Below are 22,872 nucleotides of genomic sequence, written 5' to 3'. Positions count from 1 at the left end.
ATCATCAAGCACTCAATGAGTTGAATGAGGTGAGTTTGTCTGGAGCTACAACCAAAATGTGTGCAGTTGGAGGTACTGGAGGACTGGAGTTGGGGAACACTGTGCTAGTACATGAATGTGTGAAGGCTTAAGGTTCTATTCTATAGTATTTGTTGACAGTAGGACTGGCTTTGAAGTATTGTCTTACATGGTGCGGAGCAAAGGGTTCTTGTGGAAGGCTCCCTCAGGTATGGCTGCTATGTCATTGCTGTGAAATCCACTGGAGGAAAAAGAAAATATATACAGTGAAACAATTATTCTAACCACACTCTTTGGGATGAAGGTGGAATATTAAATATGCAACGATACAGTTGCAACAGCTGAACAAGATACAAATTGTGATTAGGAAAAGTGAGAGGTCCAAATTAAGTAAACTGTTATAGTTGCCAATATGTAAATGACCACTAATTATGTATGCATATGTGCTACAGCTTCCTGATTTCTGCACTTAATGTGGCTAATTCCATTTTTCACCATTAGATGGCATCTTTCAATCTAATGTGTGTCAATTATTTGCCTGGAGGTTTTATTGCTAATTAATCTATACTGCTGTCATAAAACATGGTAAATTCTATATCTGTTCAATATTGTTTTTCCATCAGAAATATGAAAGGACACCATCTAGAGAACAGTTGTGACTGTCCACATGGAACGCTGTGAAGTCATGATTGTTCAAGATGTCCCAGTGACACTGTGAAAACAAAGGCCAGGTAATTTACCTAACGTGCCTGCGTCTTTTATCTAGTAGACATGTCCCTTATATCCATCACAAGTTCAAGGGATCAAGAAACCATTGTAGAGGAACATTAAGACAGCCTCTCTCTGCTACAGCTCTGACAGACAGGAGAGGAGAGCAACAAAGGAAAACAGATAGAGGAGTGTATTCTTGGGGGCACTATTCAGACCCCATCATTAATCTCTCAGCTCCACCTGCCAAGGTTCACAGTTCCACATCAACAGCTCACATTTCTACAAAAACACTGCAGCCTGCACGCAACCACAGTTACACTGGAGAAAAGACAAGGGGTCTTCTCTTTTTGCAGAAAATGATATCACCTCTAGGCCACATGTCACTTACTGACTAAACTGTGTACTAAACTGTGAATCTGTGTACGCATGTGCATCCCTGTGTGTCGGTGTTGGCATGTGTGTGCTTCCATTTGTGACTATGTGTGTGTGTGCATGTGTTTGTCATGGGACAGTACTCACAGCTCCTTCAGTTTGGGCAGTGACTGGATTGCTTCTGGGAAGGTCATCAGGTTGTTGAAGTTAAGATCCCTGAGGAGCCAAAAGGAGCAGGGAGTTTCATAATCATTACACCACACACCACAGCACACTCAATCATACTGTAACCATCCACTAGCAGTGCTGTGCAAACATACGGTCACCTTAACAATTGTAAAATATTGATCTTCCAGTTTCAGGCAATACACTATAAAATAGCCAAGCGCACTATAGTTCCTATGACAGACTGGAGTGCTCACATATAAGGTAGGCTCCTATAGTAAGTAAGACAATTATCTTTATGCTTTATCAGTGTCAACGTTGTGAGTGAGTGTGACACCGCAAAAATAATTGTAACAGCCATGGTACGTCTAATATGGCTGCTGTTAAAGCATAGGTCAGAATGTCTCTGTCCTCTCCGGACTAAAGATGTTGTGTCACTGTTCAGGCTGGCGACGCAGGAGGAAGCGAACAATGGGAGGGTAGTGCAGATAGCCATCATGGACTCCGCTCCATTTATCCTGGAGCAATTACAGGAGGAAGTGGACACACTGACGTCCCGGCTGCTCTGGGTGTGTGTGGGTGTGTGGGGGGATGAGTGGCTCATACACACTGTTAATGAGTTTGTATTCAAATGTACTTACAGCGTCTCTAGGTTCTCTAGCCCCGTGAAGCAGCTCTCCCCAATCTCCTTAATTCTGTTATTATGCAGATGCCTGGAAGATAAAGGATATATTTATATTCCATTCCGGGCTCAAATTAGACTTCACTGTTGCAGACGAGCCAAAAGGGACATTGACCAACAGAAGGAACATGTATAGGATATCTAGTATGTGTGATTGAACATGCAGGGAGGTTTTAATAGGGATCCGTCTGGGTTATTTATTATATATTTTTTTTTTTTACCCCTTTTTCTCCCCAATTTCGTGGTATCCAATTTGTAGTTAGTCTTGTCTCATCGCTGCAACTCCCGTACGGACTCGGAAGAGGTGAAGGTCGAGAGCTGTGCGTCCTCCAAATCACGATCCAACCAAGCCGTACTACTTCTTAACACAATGCCCACTTAACCTGGAATCCAGCCGCACCAAGGTCTCGGAGGAAACACCGTACACCTGGGGATCGTGTCAGCGTGCACTGCAGCCGGCCCGCCACAGGAATCGCTAGTGCGCAATAGGACAAGGACATCCCTGTCGGCCAAACCCTCCCCTAACCCGGGCGACGCTGGGCCAATTGTACACAATCAATCAATCAAGTTTATTTTATATAGCCCTTCGTACATCAGCTAATATCTCGAAGTGCTGTACAGAGACCCAGCCTAAAACCCCAAACAGCTAGAATGCAGGTGTAGAAGCACGGGTCTCCCGGTCGCGGACGGCTGCGACAGAGCCTGAACTCGAACCCAGAATCTCTAGTGGCACAGCTAACACTGCGATGCACTGTCTTAGACCACTGCTCCACTCGAGAGGTCACCCGTCTGGATTTTTAAGAAGGATATAATATAGCAATTCTTATTGACATACAACACACATAAAACAAAATGCTCAATCTGCCACATGGCATCCCATCCTTTGTGGATGAACAACACAGCACTTTCACATCTCCCACAATCCCTGCCTGATAGTAAGACCCAATTCAATCTATTCATAAGGTAAATGTCCTCTGCAGCTATCACCAGAGACCACAGTGATTGGTAAGTCAGGTATCATTGTGAGTGCTGGTATGTCGAAGCCTGATGGATTCAAGGTATTTTCTGCCTGTTTATTCTTGCCAGCCACTAAGGACACAGCTCTGTCCTTTTCCCCTCTAACTGGGACCTGCAGCAATAGCATTTTTCTTGTGCGCGCGCGTGTATGTGTGCGTGTGTACATGTGTGTTTGTAGGGGCATTCCACAGTAAGTGATGGCTTCATACAGTATGTTGATGTATTTAACTGAGAATTTAATTTGACTTGGAGTGGAATGGATTTGAACATCTGCAATGTTTGAATGGTAGAGAAGTGTAATCTGAGGGTTTGTTCCTTTGACACTTTGTTTAAAAATATTTAAATAATCTTACATGTAACTGTCTTTCATTATAAAAGTGGAGATTGTTCTATTGCCCATGATTCCTACATTTTCGTCTTCTTCCAACAGATGTACATCTCCACCAGAAATATCTAATGTCTGTGCTACATCTGAATCTACAGTATACTACCAATGAGTTGAACCCCCCAAACTCTCCCCTATGGGAAGGAGCACAGAACAGATCCAGAACAGCACCAAGATCAGACATGGCTTTAAATACTATCTTGAGTTTACTGAGCTAGCCTGGCACAATGGAACCAATAGAATAATCACAAGGAGTCCAAACCCTGCCCCTCTTGCACTCCAGAGAGACTAGAGCAAACGCTAAATGTATTTGAAAGACTTCAAATAGTATTTGAACCCAGGTCTGGAATAGATAGATCTGCAGCACTCACAGCACCACCAGACTGGAGAGGTTGGCAAAGGCATTGTTGGGGATGTGGGTGATGCGGTTGAGTGCCAGGGTGAGAGCCTGCAGGTTAGCCTGGTGTCTCATGGGGCCCACTGGGACCTCAGTCAGGCTGTTGTCATCCAGCCAGAGGTGGCGGAGCTGCTGCAGGCCCTCAAAGCTATCCTCAGGCACCGTTGTGATGTGGTTGGCATCCAGACGTCTGCAGAGGGAGGGGGGGAAAAGAGATTTTAGAAACCTTTATCTTACTAGTTATGTCACACCAATGTGTGAATCCTGTCATACATTCACCATCATTAACATTCTCACGTTGAGGACATTTCATATTGATACAGCACATAACAGAGAGACAGAGAGAGAGGATCAAGGGCCATGTAAGGAATGGTATTTATGAGGTATTTCTATTGCCTCAGAAGAAAAACATTAACACTACGGTCTTCCATTTTTAACAGCTTTCCATTGCCCTTAATCTTATCAACTGCAAATATTTTAATGAGCCATTGGATAGCCTACTACATTATAACGTATGTATAGTAAGTATGATGTTACTATACAAATTGGAATTTCATTACTCTTATAAATATTCTGCATTTATTTCTAACTAATGACTGCTCCGGTGAGTACTACAAACAAAAGGTTGGAAATAGCTTTGTTCTACAATCAAGGTTTCTACTAGTTTTGTAATTGGCTGGTGCTGCACATTATGTTCCTCATTCATGAAACCTGCTCCTTAATGTGGTATCACAACGTTCACTCTCTCCATCGCAACAAAAGCTCTATCCCTTTGTAATTCCGCTCTTCCCTTCACAGACTCCCTCTAAGTTTCCCTCTCCTCTTCCCTCGCTCTCTTTCCACCTCCATGACTCCATATCTCTCTCTCCCTCTAAATTCCCTATGAGACTGTGTTGGAAGCAGAAAGGCACGATGATTGACATCTAACTCTCAAAGGCATTATACAAACCCAGCTAGGCTCTGCCAAAACATATTACTTCAGCTACAGACCTTAGCCCCTAAGAGAGAAAAGACTTGTGCAAAAAAAAGAGAAGGAAAAAAGAGAGGGAAAACATGGGACTGAGGGAAAGGATCTGGAGAGGTGATAAATGGCAGAAAGCTGGATTTTCAGCACGTCCCGGACCAGGCTTCCAGCTGGATCTCATCCTACACTATTCACAGTCAGGGTCAAAAGAGGCACAGGGAAACAAAGATGGAGTAATGCTCAGTCATAGTCCCTCAGAGAGTGACATGCAGTAGTCACAGAGAGTCACTAAGTTAAAGTCAAAGGAAAGAGACGCTGAGGAGCTGGGGATTTGGAAACCAGTGCAGGGCTCTACGCGGACTATTTTTACAAGGAGCACATGTGTGCGCCTAAGTTGAAAAATGTAGGCGGACACAAAGACATTTAGGAGCACAATGAAAAATATGAGGTATTAAAGCTAGAATCCTTAATTTTTTCTAGGCATACTGATACCTGAATGAAAATTCCAGGTCACACAGCAATAATTAAAAGTGCTGCACTGTAGAGCCCTGCAGTGTCTGGGAAACATAACAACCCACACACATCCCTTTCAAACCCATACAGGCAAAAACCAATCACATAAATAAATAGATGATGTCTCACTGTTGGTAAATGTAACGTGGTGGGGGGTAAAGACAGCATGGTAACCAGATGGTTATGTGTGAGCTGTGTAAAGGTTAGTGCAATGATGCAGGCCAGTCTAGAGGAAGCTAATAGGTCAATTGGATTGTAGAGTGAATGCTTCCCATTGTAAATGTCATGATTATGCTTGCGATGTCCATGAGTTTTGCCATTTCAAGTCTCTAAAACGTGTGTGTGTGTGTGTGTGTGTGTGTGTGTGTGTGTGTGTGTGTGTGTGTGTGTGTGTGTGTGTGTGTGTGTGTGTGTGTGGTGTAGTGTACAGTCATGTAATTCCAGATGGATGAAGAGATAGGGGGACTCACAGAGACTGTAGAGAGTAGAGGTTCTTTATAGCTGTACTTGGAACAGTCTTCAGCTGGTTATTCTGCAACATCCTGAGGGAGAGAACACAGTTTTATAACCTGAACTGTGGTCGCACCAACATGCCTCCTCATTACAATTTCTGTACAACCAAATCAAATCAAATTTCATTGGTCACATACATATATTTAGCAGATGTTATTGCGGTTGTAGCAAAATGCTTGTGTTCCTAGCGGCAACAGCGCAGTAATATCTAACAATTCACAACAATACACAGATCTGAAAGTAAAAGAATGGATTTAAGAAATATATTAACATTAGGACGAGTAGGGCCTCCCGGGTGGCGCTGTGGTCTAGGGCACTGCATCGCAGCGCTAGCTGTGCCACCAGATTCTCTGGGTTCGCGCCCAGGCTCTGTCGCAGCCGGCCGCGACCGGGAGGTCCGTGGGGCGACGCACAATTGGCCTAGCGTCGTCCGGGTTAGGGAGGGTTTGGCCGGTAGGAATATCCTTGTCTCATCGCGCTCCAGCGACTCCTGTGGCGGGCCGGGCGCAGAGCGCGCTAACCAAGGGGGGCGGGTGCACGGTGTTTCCTCCGACACATTAGTGCGGCTGGCTTCCGGGTTGGAGGCGCGCTGTGTTAAGAAGCAGTGCGGCTTGGTTGGGTTGTGCTTCGGAGGACGCATGGCTTTCGACCTTCGTCTCTCCCGAGCCCGTACGGGAGTTGTAGCGATGAGACAAGATAGTAATTACTAGCGATTGGATAACACGAAAAATTGGGGAGAAAAGGGGGTAAAAATTTAGGAAGAAGAAAAAGAAAAAAAAAACATTAGGACGAGTAATGTCAGAGTGGCATTGACTAAAATACAGTAGAATAGAATACAGTATATACATATGAAATGAGTAAAGCAGTATGTAAACATTATTAAAGTGACTAGTGTTCAATTATTAAAGTGACCAGTGATTCAATGTCTATTTATATAGGGCAGCAGCGTTTAACGTGCAGGGTTGAGTAACCAGGTGGTAGATGGCTAGTGATGCAACCAGCAGTCATGTGGTGCGTATGAGAATATCAGCTCTGTATTGAGTTAAAGTGTGAACACAGTATGAAAATGTATGCACTCACTACTGTAAGTCGCTCTAGATAAGAGCGTCTGCTAATTGACTAAAATGTAATGTAAAATGAACACAAAAGGATTACAGTGTTACAGCCTCTCAACCTCTTATGTCTACAAAGGGTCAAAATCATTGACTAACTAACACCTCAGGCTTTGTTTCATACGCTTGTGTATGGGTTCGGGGTGAACTAGACTGTACAGAATGCATTACAGTATACTTGACTGTGGGGAGGATGTGTGTGTCTCTGAGCACACACGTTTGTGTCTGCATGCATATCCCATATGAAAAAATACTAGTGTATACTATGGTAGGAATAGTATAGTATTCACTCACTGTAGTGTTTTTGCAGACTTACCTACTGTATTGTTTTTGCAGTCTGAAGTAGAGGTCGACCGATTAACCGGGGCCGATTTCAAGTTTTCATAACAATCGGAAATCGGTATTTATGGGCGCCGTTTTTTTTTTTTTTTTTTTTACACCTTTATTTAATCTTTATTTAACTAGGCAAGTCAGTTAAGAACACATTCTTATTTTCAATGACAGACTAGGAACGAGGCAGAACAACAGATTTTTAACATTGTCAGCTCAGGGGATCCAATCTTGCAACCTCACAGTTAACTAGTCCAATGCTCTAACACTGATTACAATGCACTCCACGAGGAGCCTGCAGTAAGCTAAGGTAAATTGCTAGCTAGCATTAAACTTATCTTATAAAAAACAATCAATCAATGACTGTCATTGCTCCAATGTGTACTTAACCATAAACATCAATGCCTTTCTTAAAATCAATACACAAGTATATATTTTTAAACCTGCATATTTAGCTAAAATAAATCCAGGTTAGCAGGCAATATTAACCAGGTGAAATTGTGTCATTTCTCTTGCGTTCATTGCACGCAGAGTCCGGGTATATGCAACAGTTTGGGCCGCCTGGCTCTTTGCGAACTAATTTGCCAGAATTTTACGTAATTATGACATAACATTGAAGGTTGTGCAATGTAACAGGAATATTTAGACTCATGGATGCCACCCGTTAGATAAAAATACGGAACGGAATAAATGTTTTGTTTTCGAGGTGATAGTTTCCGGATTAGTCAAAGGTATATGGTTTAGAGAGAAATAGTCGACGCGTTATAATTCCTGTAATAACTTGTGGCTGAACTTGAAAGGGGTTCCTTCGTTATTTTACCGTTCATGTCTTCCATAGAGAATGTCTTGATCTACTTCAAATAAGGTCTGTGTTTCGTGCAGGCTTAAACCGCCTCGACGTTTTGATACCCATGTAAATCTCACTAGGATAAGGTAACGTTTGTCAACATATTTTCATAAATCCACTCTACAAATGTTTTTATCTTCGCTTATATTTAGCCAATATTGATCAGAGTTACCTTGTCCTATGGATATCTACACAGTTATAAAATTGGCACGGTGGTGTAAGCCTACACGAAACACAGACCTTATTTTAAGTGAATCTAAAAATATCCTACGTAATAAATGAAGGAACCGCTTTTCAGATTTTGCTAGAAGGTGTCATGGGAATTATGACTCACACTTTGGTCGTCAATTCTTACCATACCCATTATTAAAATAGGATTTCCTGCATATAGAAATGACAGTTTTTGTTTTCAACATTCATTACAGGTAACTTAAACTCTATTTTTAGTCAAACAGTTGAGAGTATTTGTCTCCTAAGCAGACTCTTCAGTATCATTGTCACTTCAGAGCTGTGTGTGTGTGTGTGTGTGTGTGTGTGTATTATATTAAGTTAAAATAAAAGTGTTCATTGTTCATTCAGTATTGTTGCAATTGTCATTATTACAAAGATGTGTGTGTGTGTATGAAATTCATATATATATATATTTTTATATAAAATCGGCCGATTAATCGGTATCGGCTTTTTTTTGTCCTCCAATAATCGGTATCGGAGTTGAAAAATCATAATCGGTCGACCTCTAGTCTGAAGCCTGCAAAAACACTACATTGAATACTGTAGTATTTACGGTTTACTGTAGTATAAATACTGTAGTAAAAAACAGTAGTTTATACTATAGTAATTGCTGTAGTGTTTTTGCGGTCATTACTGTAGTATTTACTCTCTCTTTGACAAAACATACTGGACAAATACTAAAAGAGCAAATTTGCCATAACCTGTAGGTAGGTAGGACTGGGGTCTGAGCGGAATGTTCAGAGCTTCTGCTCTTTTCTATAACCATAGGGAACATAATACACAAAGCATTACAAACACCTTCTTAATATTGAGTTGCACCCCCTTTTGCCCTCAGAACAGACTCGAGGCATGGACTCTACAAGGTGTCAAAAGTGTTCCACAGGGATGCTGACTCCAATGCGTCTCACAGTTGTGTCAAGTTGGCTGGATGTCCTTCGAGTGGTGGACCATTCTTGATATACACTGGAAAAACTGTTGACCGTGAAAAACCCAGCAACATTGCAGTTCTTGACACACCCAAGCCGGTGCTCCTGGCCCCTACTACCATAACTAGTTCAAAATTCCCTTACATATTTTGTCTTGGCCATTCACCCTCTGATTAGCACACATACACAATCCATGTCTCGAGGCTTAAAATTCTTTAACCTGTCTACTCTCCACTTTATCTACACTGATTGAAGTGGATTTAACAAGTGACATCTATAAGGGGCCATAGCTTTTACCTGGATTTACCTGGTCAGTCTATGTCACAGAAATGTGTTGTCAACTCAGTGTATATGGTCTATCCTTGGCATGTATTTTTCTCACTTACAGGTGGCACAAATTGGGATATGGGGAGTGGAATGGGCAGGGTATATGCAAATTAAATACTGTAATATTTAATATAGAAAAAAAAGTTTGAGGACTGACATTTCGTCAGTATTTACTAGTGACATTTCAGCAGTATTTACTGTAGTATATACTATAGTATTCAACAGTATACTACAACATATACTACTAGTACTACACATGATCAAAAGATACTACAGTGTGTAGTATAGTATTCTACAGTATACTACAGTATACTATAGTAAGTATTGTAGTATTCTACAGTAAACTGTAGTAATTTTTTTGTGGGATGTGAGTACTTGACCATGTAGTGATGAGCGTTAGTATCTGTCTGTGGATCCTAGTATCTTCTGGACACAGATGTGGTTATGGTGACTATCTCCCTTCCTCTCTACTATCAGTAGTCTCTGTCGTCAAAGCAGGCTAGGGCCCAGGGGAACAGGCCCTCTGGTTTCCTGCCTCTTCACACACGTCACATGGCCACTGCTCGTTGGGAAGGAAGTGAACACCTCTGTTTTATTTAATTCAGCTGAATTTCATTCACCAGTTTTATTTACAGGTGTGTGTGCGTGTGAATGTCTGTGTGTTTGATTTTGTGTGGGTTGTGCCCGAGCACTCACTAGTACTGGTCTTTGAACCCTTGGCTCAATGTACAGTCACAGAACATACAGGTATTATACGAGTGTTTGTCTGTGTGCACTTACTGTTTGTAAGTGTGTGTGTAGGACGAATGAGAGGCACACTTACAGGACTTTGAGCTGATGCAGTCCAGACAGAGCGTCAGGGTGGATGAATGAGAGGTCATTTCCTGCCAGTCGACTGAGGTAGAGAGAGAGAGGAAGAGAGAGAAAAAGATGGTGATCAATTCATGATTGCATCGAAAGCTAAACAATGATTCATATAGTAATCTATATGTTGTTGGTACAACTTTCAAAGCTCTCAATTTAACAGCTTCACTTTGAAATGTTAATACATACAAGATTGAAAGTCATCGACCAAAAAAACTAATGAAAACACCTCACAGGCTCCAGTTTGTGTTATCAGGCATAGCATAACATAACATAACGCCTGGGGTGCCAGAGAGACGTGTCAGTGCTACGGCATGTTGTCACTTCACCAGACACTCTGGGGAGAGAGTGGACACATTAGGACTGGGCCTGGGTTTCCCCTCCTGGGTCTGGACTACCTCCCCTTCCCTTCCAGCCAGGGTATCAGGAAGAACTGGCAGTGTGAATAATCATGTTGGGGCGGGTTGTCAGGGACTCATAGTTCCACCAAATCTGGCCTGGGAGATTAGCACCAGATTTATCACCCTTTGCAATTTGAGCTGGGTGGCGTTAGATTCCCCTGCAGCCAATAGCTGCTGGGTGTGAGCCTGAGAGCATGGGGAATCTGAGTAACTCCCCCCACCATGCCTTAATACACCCCAAAAACGCACCCCCTTACTGGGGCCTACTCGGGGACACATTTCCAGGGATGTCGAACACTTTTGGTCCATCATATAACAACCAGACAGCATCATATGACAGGGTCTCTAGTCTAAATACACAAACGCTAGTGGCAGACTTCCACTGTGATCCAATGGCAGAATATGTTTAAAATAACATATTTGTTGTGGTTGAGAAACATGGCTGGATTTGGAAGGTTATATAATGGTACATGCTCTTCAACTTGACTTGGCTCTGGCTCAAACCAAATGATTGCCTCCCAGTGGATTCCACAGGACACGCTTCACCATCAAACACCCAATCAATTTGGCTTCTCATGTGTCTTTATCAACTATTCATTGACTGAATTGTTTCCTTTTGACAGCATTTTCATTGTTTCCCAGCAGTAAATAAACTGTTGAAGTACTTGTAGTCAAAGGGGCCAGTTTCATGCACATACGTTAAGCCTACTCCTTGACTCTCTTGCACTAAGTTTGCTGCAACTGCAAACCCAACTACTGACAAATGTTTATTATTAATCTAGGACTCAAGTAACACAGCTTCAGGTTTGAAAGCAGAGTAGGATTCATGTGCAAATTGTATGTGGTTAGTGTGTCTGCCAGATTTATATGGTACTGTAAACTTTACGTCCACAGCCTTGGAGCTGGTCAACGCCCACATGTCTACGGCCCAGCCACCACACGCAGGCCTGCTAACAAATTGCTAGGACATCCTTCATGTTTCAGGGTGAAGAACCTCCCCACTCATTCCCTTTCTGTCAACAAATTCAGAACACGTCCCCCTAGGCTTTGATGAAGGCAGAAGAATGTGCTAAGCCTTGTTGAGGAAAGACTAAATCCTTCCCTTCTGTAGCACCACTCCCACAACCATTATATTTCACTAAGAAATTCACTGGTAGACAACATACACTTCAACATCAGAAGGTAAAGAGAATGGGAACACACGCTCATGGAGACAAATGTGTACAGAGACACAGAAACACAAATTGAGGGGGACGACTCCCCTACATCTCTTTATCGGTCAGCATGGTAGCTAGGCTGTGCTGTGCTTTGTTTAGGATGGGAGGTGTGTATGAAGGAGGGTTACGTGACTATCAGAGAGGGAATGTTCCTCTCTGGGCATGTCCCCCTCTCTCTCATTAAGCCCTCAGGGCTGGAGCTGTGGTTCAGTGACACAACACCACCACGCCATCCGCTCAGTTCACTCAATGAAACCTTATTATTTGTTTCAAGGATAAGGCTAAACAAACACAAATTAAAAACTCTAGACAGCTGTCAACAAAACAGCATTCCGAAGCATGAATATAACTGCTAGGCCCTACAGTGCTGCTGAGTAGGGTTGGGCGGTATCCTGATTTTCATACCGAGATACCGTTTCTGTACCATACGGTATTATCGGCAGTTCACACAAGGGGAGCTAATTCAAACAAAACAAAACTATTTTTTTGTTTAGTTTTTTGGGGGCACAGAACAATTTAGGCAACAGGGATCCTGATCCAGGAGGGGATTGAATGTCTCTGCTGTAACCAAGAAGCTTGACCTTGAAATCTAGCTACTCAGCTTGCAAGTTAGCAAACCAAATGTGTAGCTGGAGCCCTCCGCCGGATATAATTGATTTTGACACATCTTAGGATTTCTTAAAGCAGTGGCGTAGCACGCACCCCATTTTTAAAACAGTATTGAAAATGATACTGTCAGTATTTTGAAAAATACCCTGGTATACGGTATCTCCCAAGCCTACTGCTCAGCTCCAGAGCAGGATGGAACCCAGAGAACAGGTTTCACTAAGTATATATGACACTGGGCAGAGACCCCTGTCCCTGCCTGAAAGGTAATGTTGAGTGGTGGAGTGCAGCGAGGGTGCGTTTTCAGCCAGATTGTCATGGAAACCATTGTTTTGCCTTCTTCCTTCCTGCCTGGCATTCCTCCACTTACAATGCGATGAAAAGTAAATTGCCCTTTGACAAAGCAGATGAAGTAGACCTAGTGTTCAGAAAAGAAGGGAGCAAAGACTTGTTCGAGATGATAGACACAGACAGGCTAAAATAACATGGGCACAGTAGCAGGCCTGGAAGCAGAATAATGTTAGCTGGTCATTTTGCATTCTCAGGGTTGCATGTTACCTGATATCAGGTAGACAGATCTTATCTTTACTTCCAGCTCTGAACCAGACAGAGGGGTATTTCAAGAGTTAAAAAAAAAGACAAACACACTCTAAGATTAGATATGCTCATTGAATGGGTCCCAGAACTGAGATATGCAGTTGACACCCTGTAAATTCTCAAAGAAAATACAATGAAAGAAAGAATGTGATGCATCTCACATACATGTTCTCTGGAATCCTACGTAGCCTATAGTCATGGTACTTTTTTGATAGCCATCATGGTATAACTTGCCCTTCCTGAAAACACAAGGCGACTCTACAATGGCATGACTCTTTGGTGTAAGTGAAACTACAGGGTTCTTTATATCTCGTTGAGCAACTTGTTGATCAAACACATAATACAACTGGTCTGTTGTGGTTGAAAACCACTGATTATCATATGCATGTGACAAAAACTGTAGTGGGTAATGTACTAGAAAAGATGAATACTCACAGTTCTTCTAGATAGGGGAAGTTCTTGAAGACAAATGCCGGGAGCTCTGTGATGTTATTCATGCTGATGTCACTGTGGAACCAAACAACAAGTGTCATGAGTGGATCAGTATTTCTCTCAGGTATGAAACAGAACACAGCCCTGATTCCAATTCAAATCTCAAACAATCAAGCTGGATTTATACTCCTAAAGACACAACAGAGAATTGCAGAAATAGTATATAATGTTTGATGCCATGGTAGTGTGTAACAAATGAATCTTTTTGGAGGCATAACTAGTAAGTAACTGCTCCGAAGCATGCTTTCAACACTGTTACATTGGTTTTCCTGTAGATTGGTAGAGGGAAGGTACTGTCATCTTCCCCAGGAGTATAATGATTAATTTGGGCCAAAACAGGTCCCCAGCAATACTTTAAACTCTTGAAGAAACCCTCCTGCTATTGCCCAGGGGACGTTCACGTTTCCAACTCACTGCAGAGAAAGACAGGCGTGTAGCAGCACGACAGCTATGCAGACAGCACTCACGTTTCTTCCCCACCTGACTAATTCAGTATGTGACTTACATATGTAATACATAGAGAGTAACCTTAGGCAAAAATTGTCATCGAATCCAACTAAGGTTCTAGGAATTGATGAGAGATTGTTATATAGGCAGGTTTAGTAAAGATTGTAAACTGCTTTTAGAAGGATCCTAAAGCAGCCTACAGATTAGTGCACATCCAACTTCCAATAAAAATTACACGGGCTATAGTATAAAAAGACTGCAAAAATGGTATGACACCATAACAATTCCCTTGTGTTCCACAACAGAGAGTAGCTTTTAACTTTGGACCACTCATCTTGATTAGGAATCCATTCATTGGTTTCAAAGAGGAGCCCATAGACACCAGATGTTAGAGTTGAAGCACAACAGGACTGAAAAAACATCCTGCTTTTGTTAATGAAGCGAACCCCCAAAAAGGGTCCATCTTGAATTTCACTACCAGGCCTCCCCAAAGTCTTGCATGTGTGTGCATGTGGGACTTTGGATACTTAAAAGATAATATCGCCCGCCACACTCCCACCCCCCACGTTTCTAACTACAAAGGCCCCCAACAAAAGCCCTCATCGTCCCTGCCATCTATCTTTCCCATCTCCAGGTTACCTAGCTTATCCAATTGCCTTCTAGGTGCTGTACAATGGAGCTTCCACCTTGATCCACCCCCCTCTTTAGCCCCCCCTACGGACACTCCTTGGGGCATTGTGTGGCCACTATTTGGAAGGCTTTCCCGGTGGTCCCTCCTTTGGATACATTCTGTCTTGCTGACAGCACCCCTACACCTGCACCCTGTAACCATCTTTCACAGGCTGTTGGCTGCCATGGTCAAGAGTGCAGGCAGCCACAGGGACAGGATGAAAGGGTGGCCTGTGAATGCTGTCACCCTCCCTCCCAGCTGCTTTAGTCATCAGGGGACCTGCCTATGACCTTCCTATCCTACATAGAAATACAGCTGTGATACATATAGAAAAAACAGCACTCTTTCTGAAGCAAAACAGTTACATGCCCACTGTTTTGAGGGTATTAAATGTCAACATGACATCAAATAATGCAAAGGTGTCACTTTGGGCTCATATCAGCCTTGGTGGGAAACAGAAAGAATCACATTTCTAGCAAGAGTTGCCAAAAGTTTCACTTCTCAAGCGAGATTTCCCTACAGAAAAAAAGGAGATCAGCGACAAAGACATCCAACAGAGGAAAGTATGGGGAGCAGGCAGCAGAGGCTATTGTCAAGTCTCAACAGAGCACCTTTAAAACTCCCTGGGAATTCACTGCCAATCCAAGTAAATAGATCATCTTTACTCAGAAAACAAATGTGTGCTAAAAGAGACGATACCTTACCAAACTCACTTTTGGGGTCAATGTCAAAGACAAAATCTATACCTTTGAAACAATTTAAAAATAAGCAATAATTCCTCATCTCTGCTATGATGCAAGATGAGAATAAATATATTATCTCAGCATTATCTCAAATCCATCCACAATCTTTCCATGGTGAGAGGTTCAAAAAGAGGTCAACCCTGTTCAAGTCTCTGGCAAATGAGAAATTATACTTGTTATTTAGTTGCTTATTGAGTAGTCTCTGATGGTTGGAGCATAGTTTTAGAAAAGCTTGTGGTCATAAGCACATCCTTAAAGACTTGGTGCTGGGCTAATAAAGAAGGCCTGCACACTGTTTATGCCCCCAATTCACTGATTTATTGACAACGTTTCAATCCGAAACGGATCTTGGTCAGAATGATTTTAACCTGAGCTCAGCGTTAGCTTTCCCCTCACAATTACACAAGCCACTGGTGTTTGTCCACAGACCAGACAAGGACCTCAGCAAAGCCACACAACAACCACAGAGCTCCACATTACAGACAGATAAATATACATGGAAAGATTGCACTGCTTGGCAAAGGCAGACCAAAAAGAGATTCAACTTAAAGCGACTCCAAAACCAAGGCGTGTATATGTGGTATGTGTGTGGGCGGATCAGACACTGGCTGGCATGGAGCCATGAGAGGGAGGGGAAGCTACCGTGCCAAGAACAGCAAGGATTGATAGACAGGACAACGGCAGATAACTAAGATAGAGATTTGGGGAAAAAGGTTACTATGTCTGTCCTTTGAAGATCTCTGGGTGATGAGTTGGAGGGCATTGAAGGTAGCAAGTGTAAAAACTATTTGATGTAGTCTCTGCAAGGACCTTGCTTCAAGGAGGCATAGCCTTAGTTCAGATGTACCATGAATCCCAAGGTGATCTTCAAAAGGAGGACAACTTCACTTCTTCAATACCTTTTGGCAGTGTTTATTTAGCCGGCTAATGTCATCTGAATGAAAATCAATATCCTGCCGGTACGTTGAGGTAGAGAAGCCAAACCGGGCACCAACCCAGCCACCTGCTTGCTGCTACCATTGACTACCTCAGAAGTAAAGCAAACTCAGTAATGCTTTGGCTTTTTAGCCCCCTGGTCCCTTGACAGCAGAGTTGTGGGGGAAAAGGCAGGTAATGGGTAACTATTTTCTCAGCCGGCTGTTTCTTATTGATTAAAGAGGTGAAGGTGGTGAGAATTGAGGAAGATGGCTGAGGTTCCCTGGCTGCCATGCTGGAAGGGAACAAGGGCACTTTGTATACACAGACGGGCAGAGTGTTCCACCATGGGAGTGCAGAGAAGGTCAAGCATTTACCACATGGGTACAAGGGGAGACTGATTCGCTGTAGCTAGAGTGCAAACAACCAGCCTGCAAGGCAAACATGTCAGTCCTAAAACGTTGAGAGACAGAGGGAGAGAAGTGATTGATATGGGTATGGGAGTTGTTGTCGTTGGCTTTGATTAAACTTAGTTATTTTGCTATTCAAATGTATGCTTTTTATGCCAATTTACAACATTGAAATTGAACCGAGAGAGATTGACAGAGAATGTGATGATGAGAGAGTCGGAGAGGACTATGGAAAAAGAGGATAAAAATTGTGAAGATGAGTAAGTGATTAGAAGTTAAAAAAAGGAGTGAGAGTTGTATATAAGGGAGAGAGAGAAAGAGACAGAGCAAAAGGGGGGGGGGGGGGGGTAAACATTCAACCATCTTGCAGTCATCCTGTTTGGGAGCGGGAACCAGTGACTGGCTCCTTTCACCTCTGCTGACCATGAACAAAAGTATCATTCAGCTTAAGATGGATAGAGGGCACCAATGGCGAGTGAGCTAGCTGGACCAGTGAGTGAGAGGGCATTAGTCCCCCTATCCCCTCAACTTGTGCTTGTTCACACTATGAAAGGACTTCAATTGAGATGAGATGTGAGAAGTGACCCCCTCCTATCCCAAACCCTCATGCCCCCCGCACGCACACATGAGAGCAAGAGTGCACACACAGTCACCAAGCCCTCAAGAGACTGAGATGTTATTTTGTCACTCGTATCTAGCAGAGATGCAGCAGGCATGCACTGTCAGAGGGGAAATTGGTGTACAGGGTGAGGGGGGTTCCAGATCTTATTTCTCTTTCTCCCCACCTGTTATCCTCAGGCAGGAGAGTCTCATTTTCAGCTGCCAATAAAAAAACAATGTACACACCAACATGCTGCAGGCAGCTCCACCCCCCAGCCCACCTCTCCAACCTTCCCCTGGGCTGCTGGCTGGTGACAACCCAACACTTGGATTTATGGACTGATAAAACAAAGGGCACAGGCCAATTCCCATCTGTGTCGAATTCCGTAAGATTATTTAAATCAACAGATGCATAAATGTTAAAGTATTGTAGGATATTGCCAATGAAAGTGGCAATGTACAGTACTGTATATTATTTTGTGACTAAGTATATGGGTTACTAATTTTGAAGAATGACCACACATGAAATAAAAACTTGAAGTATCGCTCTCTAAATAACTACAAATGCAGGACAAGAGCAGGTCTAGTCATACCTCTGTCTGAAACTATTCCAATTTAAGAGGACATTCCAGAATTCCAAGGCCTGACTTTCAAAATATGAAGTTAATGTTTGTGCTCCTATTTCTGTTAGGTTCTCTTCATAACAGAACTGCTGCCCTCCATTCTCCTCTCAGCTTCTATGTCCAACAGTTTCAGTACATTCATGGGGTGGCAGATTGTACTGGATGGAATCACAGCAGGAGGAAAATCACAAACAAAGCCAACCTTCTGGGAAACCATTCTCCCACCTCTGGGGACAGCAGGGCCTGCAATGTGTCTCTTGTAAGACTGCTGGACCTGTCTGCTTCTGTCGTTATCTCTTTGTGTGTGTGTGTGTGTGTGTGTGTGTCAATTTCACTGTCTCTTTCTGTTCATTAATCTCTCCCTTCAGTAATTTTCCATTACTCAATTTATCAAGCCCTTCACTATTTGCCTGTCTTGCTGATCCCCGTGTTTCTGCTGTTTGAGCAAAAAAGCTTATAATTTCCACTAAACGTCACAGCAGATAATGTGTACCCCAATTAATAGATCAGTGTGCCAGCAAACAAGCAACTTAATGTGAAGTGTTACCAAAATATATTTCTAGAAGAGTACTAAGGATGTAATTCCACTTTTGATAAGCGCTAAATGTGATTAAATTAACATTATGGAGGTGAATATTTTGTTTAGTTCTTTAAACAAACATTAGCTCACTTCCGGTAAGGAGCATTACCAGCTCAGCACAGCATCCCTGTGAATTAACACTGACAAAAAAGTTTTTCTACAGCTGTGATGTGTCGCACTAATCCATCATGACCCCTGACCTCTCTACTCACCAAAACACAGAAGGAATGGAAAGAAGGGGAGTTTAAGAGACCGAGAAGAGACATTGAATGGAGAGAGGGAGAGAGAGAAATACAAAGAGAGAGAAACAGAAAGAGAGACAGCTGCACTAAGGGTCAATTCAACAGTAACAGACAAATACTTTTACTTTAAAATGTATTTCAAACAAAAATCAATGATTGACCACTTTTAACAATTTCCACTGAACATTTTACAAAAACACATTTACTTGAAGAATTGTCAGAGGAAAGTAGTCCCTGTGCATAGAGTTGTATCATTTGTTTGCAATAATTGGTTTTTGTTTGACATACATTTTAAAGTGAAAAATCACTCTGTTAGCGTGGAATTGCTCTAAGGCAACCCGTCAAATACTCTGAGGGCTTGAACTGAATATATCACGTAGTTATGAGCTAAAAAGCTGTCACAAAACATTTGGTTAACCCTTGCTCAGTGTAGGTGCACAAGAAGCCTTCAAGCCTACACTTCCAATTGTAATAAGTAGACATCACAATTGTAATACAATATTTGGGGATATGCTGGTAACTTACATGCAAGTCTGAAAAGATCATGATGTTTGATAACAGCATACACTACACTGTGTCTTAATTGACACATTGGTAAATACCACTGTTTCTTTTCATTTTACCTGACACAAAACAACACTGGCAGTTTATTGGGTCAACTCTAGAGCGTGTGTATTTCTACAATTCTGCTGGATATTAATGAACTCAAGAAGTCAATAAAATGTACTTACAGTCCATGTGGTGTAATGTTCAGGTACCTAGGTGGAAACCAACCCCTCAGCTTTTATGTTATGTAAATAAAGGTGATGGTGATATTGTATATATTTAAATGTCTCATTCAGTCTTGGATTTGAAACTGTTCTGTATCAATAAACGTCAATCCAACATCTATTTCACGTTGGTTCAACGTAATTTCGTTAAAACGACATGGAAATAACTTTGGATCAACCAGTGTGTGCCCAGAGGGTAGTCTTCTCAAGGTCAGATCCTTCCTTCTTTTCCACATTAGGAAGCACATTTCCTTGGTCCACCTTCAATAAATAACACATAGACCCTTTGACGCTCTTGGGCGGCTGCTCTGTTAATCATTAACTAAGACATTGTGAAACCTTTAAGGCTAGTTAACCAGAAATGTATTAACTATGTAGACCCAGTCTCAGTTTCTCCTCAGTCATGCTCTTCCTCTCTAGCTTTTCTTGGTACAGAGACAAAGACAGATATGATGGCGGAATCACAGGGAATACAGAAAAGAAACAATGACCATTCCTTAAATTCAACTATAGGCTAACTAAAATACCCATGTCATAGGGCTTTTGGTTTAGTTGTTATCTTGTGTTGATCACAACAGCTTTTTCCTTTCGGCGGTTCCTGACCAAGATTCAGAACATTTTATTTTGTTAAAAATATAGTCTACAAATAATTTTACATTGCTAATTTTCCCCATGTTGATAAGTTGCTTGAGCCACAATATTGAAATTTAGGAAACTTGGAAAGGAAAGTAAATAAGACTTTATTATTACAGTAAAGTGTTACCGAACTGACAAATTCTGGGGTGAATTCTGGGTATCCCTGTAAGATGAATTTGAAAGGTTTTCCTGCATCACTTTGTAAAAGGATATGCAATGCAAATATCAGAAAACCAACCACAACAACTGTCTCTGAGATGGGTAAGTGTGTCCAAAGTGTTGTCTTTTAGGGATAGGCATACACCTAAAGTGACCTGGGACTTTCTCTGCCATGATGTGAGTTGGTGAGTGGAGCAGCATAAACAGTCTCAGGCAGGTATTTCTGTGATCTGTTAATGTCTGATCTCCAATTTTATAAAGACCAAAAGAAAAGGATTACACCAACGCATCATGAGGTTCCCTCTGTCAATGCCTGTGCTGGATCAAACCTCAGCCTTCTCACAGCAGTAGGCACAAAATGTCTTCATAGTTCTATTCCTGCACATCTCAACAAGGAGTCAGACAGAGCCAAGACAGGCCGAAGAATCAGCAAATTAAGACCTTCTTGCTTTACATGGATGATGGGCTACTATTCCACATGTCCCTGAATATAAGTGTAAAAGATCATGGCTGTAGTCTAAGAAAGTGAAAGTCCAGGTCCCAGGCCAAGGAATATGCTATAGCTTGTATGCTTTTCAGTAGAGTAAAATACTACGGTATAAGAGGGGCCATATCAAGGAAAGGTCAGCAAGTGAATGAGTTTGGACCAGCATGAACCATTTGGCACCCATTGCATTAAAAAAAATGCCTAGCCTATAATGTATATACTGTACCAACCTTCAATTTTAAGGCCTACTTTTCATCTGGCTGTTCTTCATTCTTTGTGTTTGCTCTCTCATACCAACCACAATAATGTGTTTGTTGTCAGTTGAATAACTGATCCACAGCCCAAAGTTGTAAAAACGCACTCGATTATTTTGCTTCATTGACAGCCATTGTGCAAAAGTTTGCTCCAGTACTGACGAGTAAGTAGTGGCCGACCTTACCGTTAAAAACACGTCCTAACTAGGGAGAGATATTGATTATAGGTTTAATCGTGTTTTATTACACAGTTTCAAAATGTGTTGATACTTACAGATAATAGGTGAAGGCGCTTAGACCAGTCGGGACTGTGGTCAGACCTTTCCCAGAGCAATCGGCGCCTCCGTCCTCGTCGCAGCGGCACGAGGACGAACAAATAGCCGGAGTGGATTGTCCTTGACCAGCTGCACCATCCCGTAGTGAAAACAACCGCAAAAATATCCAGATGACAAACACGCGCATGTTTTTCTTCTGTTCAGACTGAGCAAAATGGCTTTACGTGTTTCTCTTATAAGGACATGTAGGCTACTTTTCGTGTGACTGCTCTGTTGTGATGGCTTGTCCAAGAAGCTTGAACACGTATTATTTATTTATAGGTAGTCGACCACTTCAAGGATATAAAATGTTAATGCATCAGTCCCACCAAACATATATCCTTAAACTACCCCTGTCAAGTCTGGGACATGTTCTTTACTCAAACAATGCGGTTTACCTTGCACTAAGTGTCCTCATATTCATCCCGTGTGGAGTGTTGGTCCCATAAAAATAAGTATCACCCGTCCACACAGACGACAAAATCGACACCTTTTGCTTTTTTTTCCGTTTTCGTTGTCCCATTAAATCAGCAAACCAGACGGATCCGTACGTGGACAAAATAAGAAGCCTCAATACAATTCTCCAACCGAAATGGGAAACACTTGGTGACTTATTTTAGCTATCGTTTCCCTCTCCTGATTTGTTTCCTGTAGAAAAACACAGTCAGCTTTCAGCCATTCCTCACGTTTCCTTCCTTTGCTCCCTGCCACCAGCAGCCCGCTTTTTCTTGCTCACTCGGTAAGCGCCCTGCCGGACAACCTGCCACACGATCTGCTGAATACAGTATGTTAATACTGACCTACATATTAATGATTTCACAACTTCACAGTTTTGATTTAGTAAGCAACATACTGCAATTGATGAGTTTGTAATTGTGTAACAATTAATTTAAATGATCAATTAATTTACACCTCAGTCCTTTCTTTGAGTGTGGTACCATCTCAGTTTAGTCCTTTGGTAGTAATTGGTCAATATCTGATATAATGGTAGGCTTACCATTCTTATTTTAATGTATTCCAACTGACTGAAATGTAGTTGTTATTATTAGATAGACCTAATTGTCAGGTTATTATCATTTTACCATATGATTTCTACCAATAATACTGTAGGCCTAAAATAAAGTGTAACAAACAAACTGTTTGTCTAAGAGCAAATTCTTATTTACAATGACGGCCTACCCCGGCCAAACCCTCCTCTAACCCGGACGACGCTGGGCCAACTGTGCGCCGCCCTATGGGACTCCCGATCACGTCTGGTTGTGATACAGCCCGGGATCAAACCCGGGTCTGTAGTGATGCCTCTAGCACTGCGATGCAGTGCCTTAGACTGCTGCA

General features: G+C 42.2%; 1 protein-coding gene across 2 annotated transcripts in view; it reads right to left on the bottom strand.

The window, feature by feature from the left end:
* Positions 1–22,319, bottom strand: part of LOC129834626 (leucine-rich repeat-containing G-protein coupled receptor 4-like) — a 31,831-nt gene extending 9,512 nt beyond the window's left edge. The window contains exons 1-8 of one of the 2 annotated variants that reach the window (XM_055899800.1): positions 21,498–22,319; positions 13,631–13,702; positions 10,334–10,405; positions 5,695–5,766; positions 3,722–3,937; positions 1,908–1,979; positions 1,249–1,317; positions 188–259 (exon numbers count right to left, since the gene is read on the bottom strand). In XM_055899800.1, coding sequence (XP_055755775.1) covers positions 188–259; positions 1,249–1,317; positions 1,908–1,979; positions 3,722–3,937; positions 5,695–5,766; positions 10,334–10,405; positions 13,631–13,702; positions 21,498–21,685 — 833 coding nt within the window. In that variant the 5' untranslated portion in view covers positions 21,686–22,319. The remainder of the gene's footprint in view (positions 1–187; positions 260–1,248; positions 1,318–1,907; positions 1,980–3,721; positions 3,938–5,694; positions 5,767–10,333; positions 10,406–13,630; positions 13,703–21,497) is intronic. The other variant, XM_055899801.1, reaches the window with a different exon arrangement.
* Positions 22,320–22,872: the final 553 nt, after the last annotated feature.

Source organism: Salvelinus fontinalis, chromosome 35, assembly GCF_029448725.1.
Source record: "Salvelinus fontinalis isolate EN_2023a chromosome 35, ASM2944872v1, whole genome shotgun sequence".
NCBI classification, from domain to species: Eukaryota; Metazoa; Chordata; class Actinopteri; order Salmoniformes; family Salmonidae; genus Salvelinus; species Salvelinus fontinalis.
This window is presented reverse-complemented; position numbering and strand designations above follow the sequence as displayed.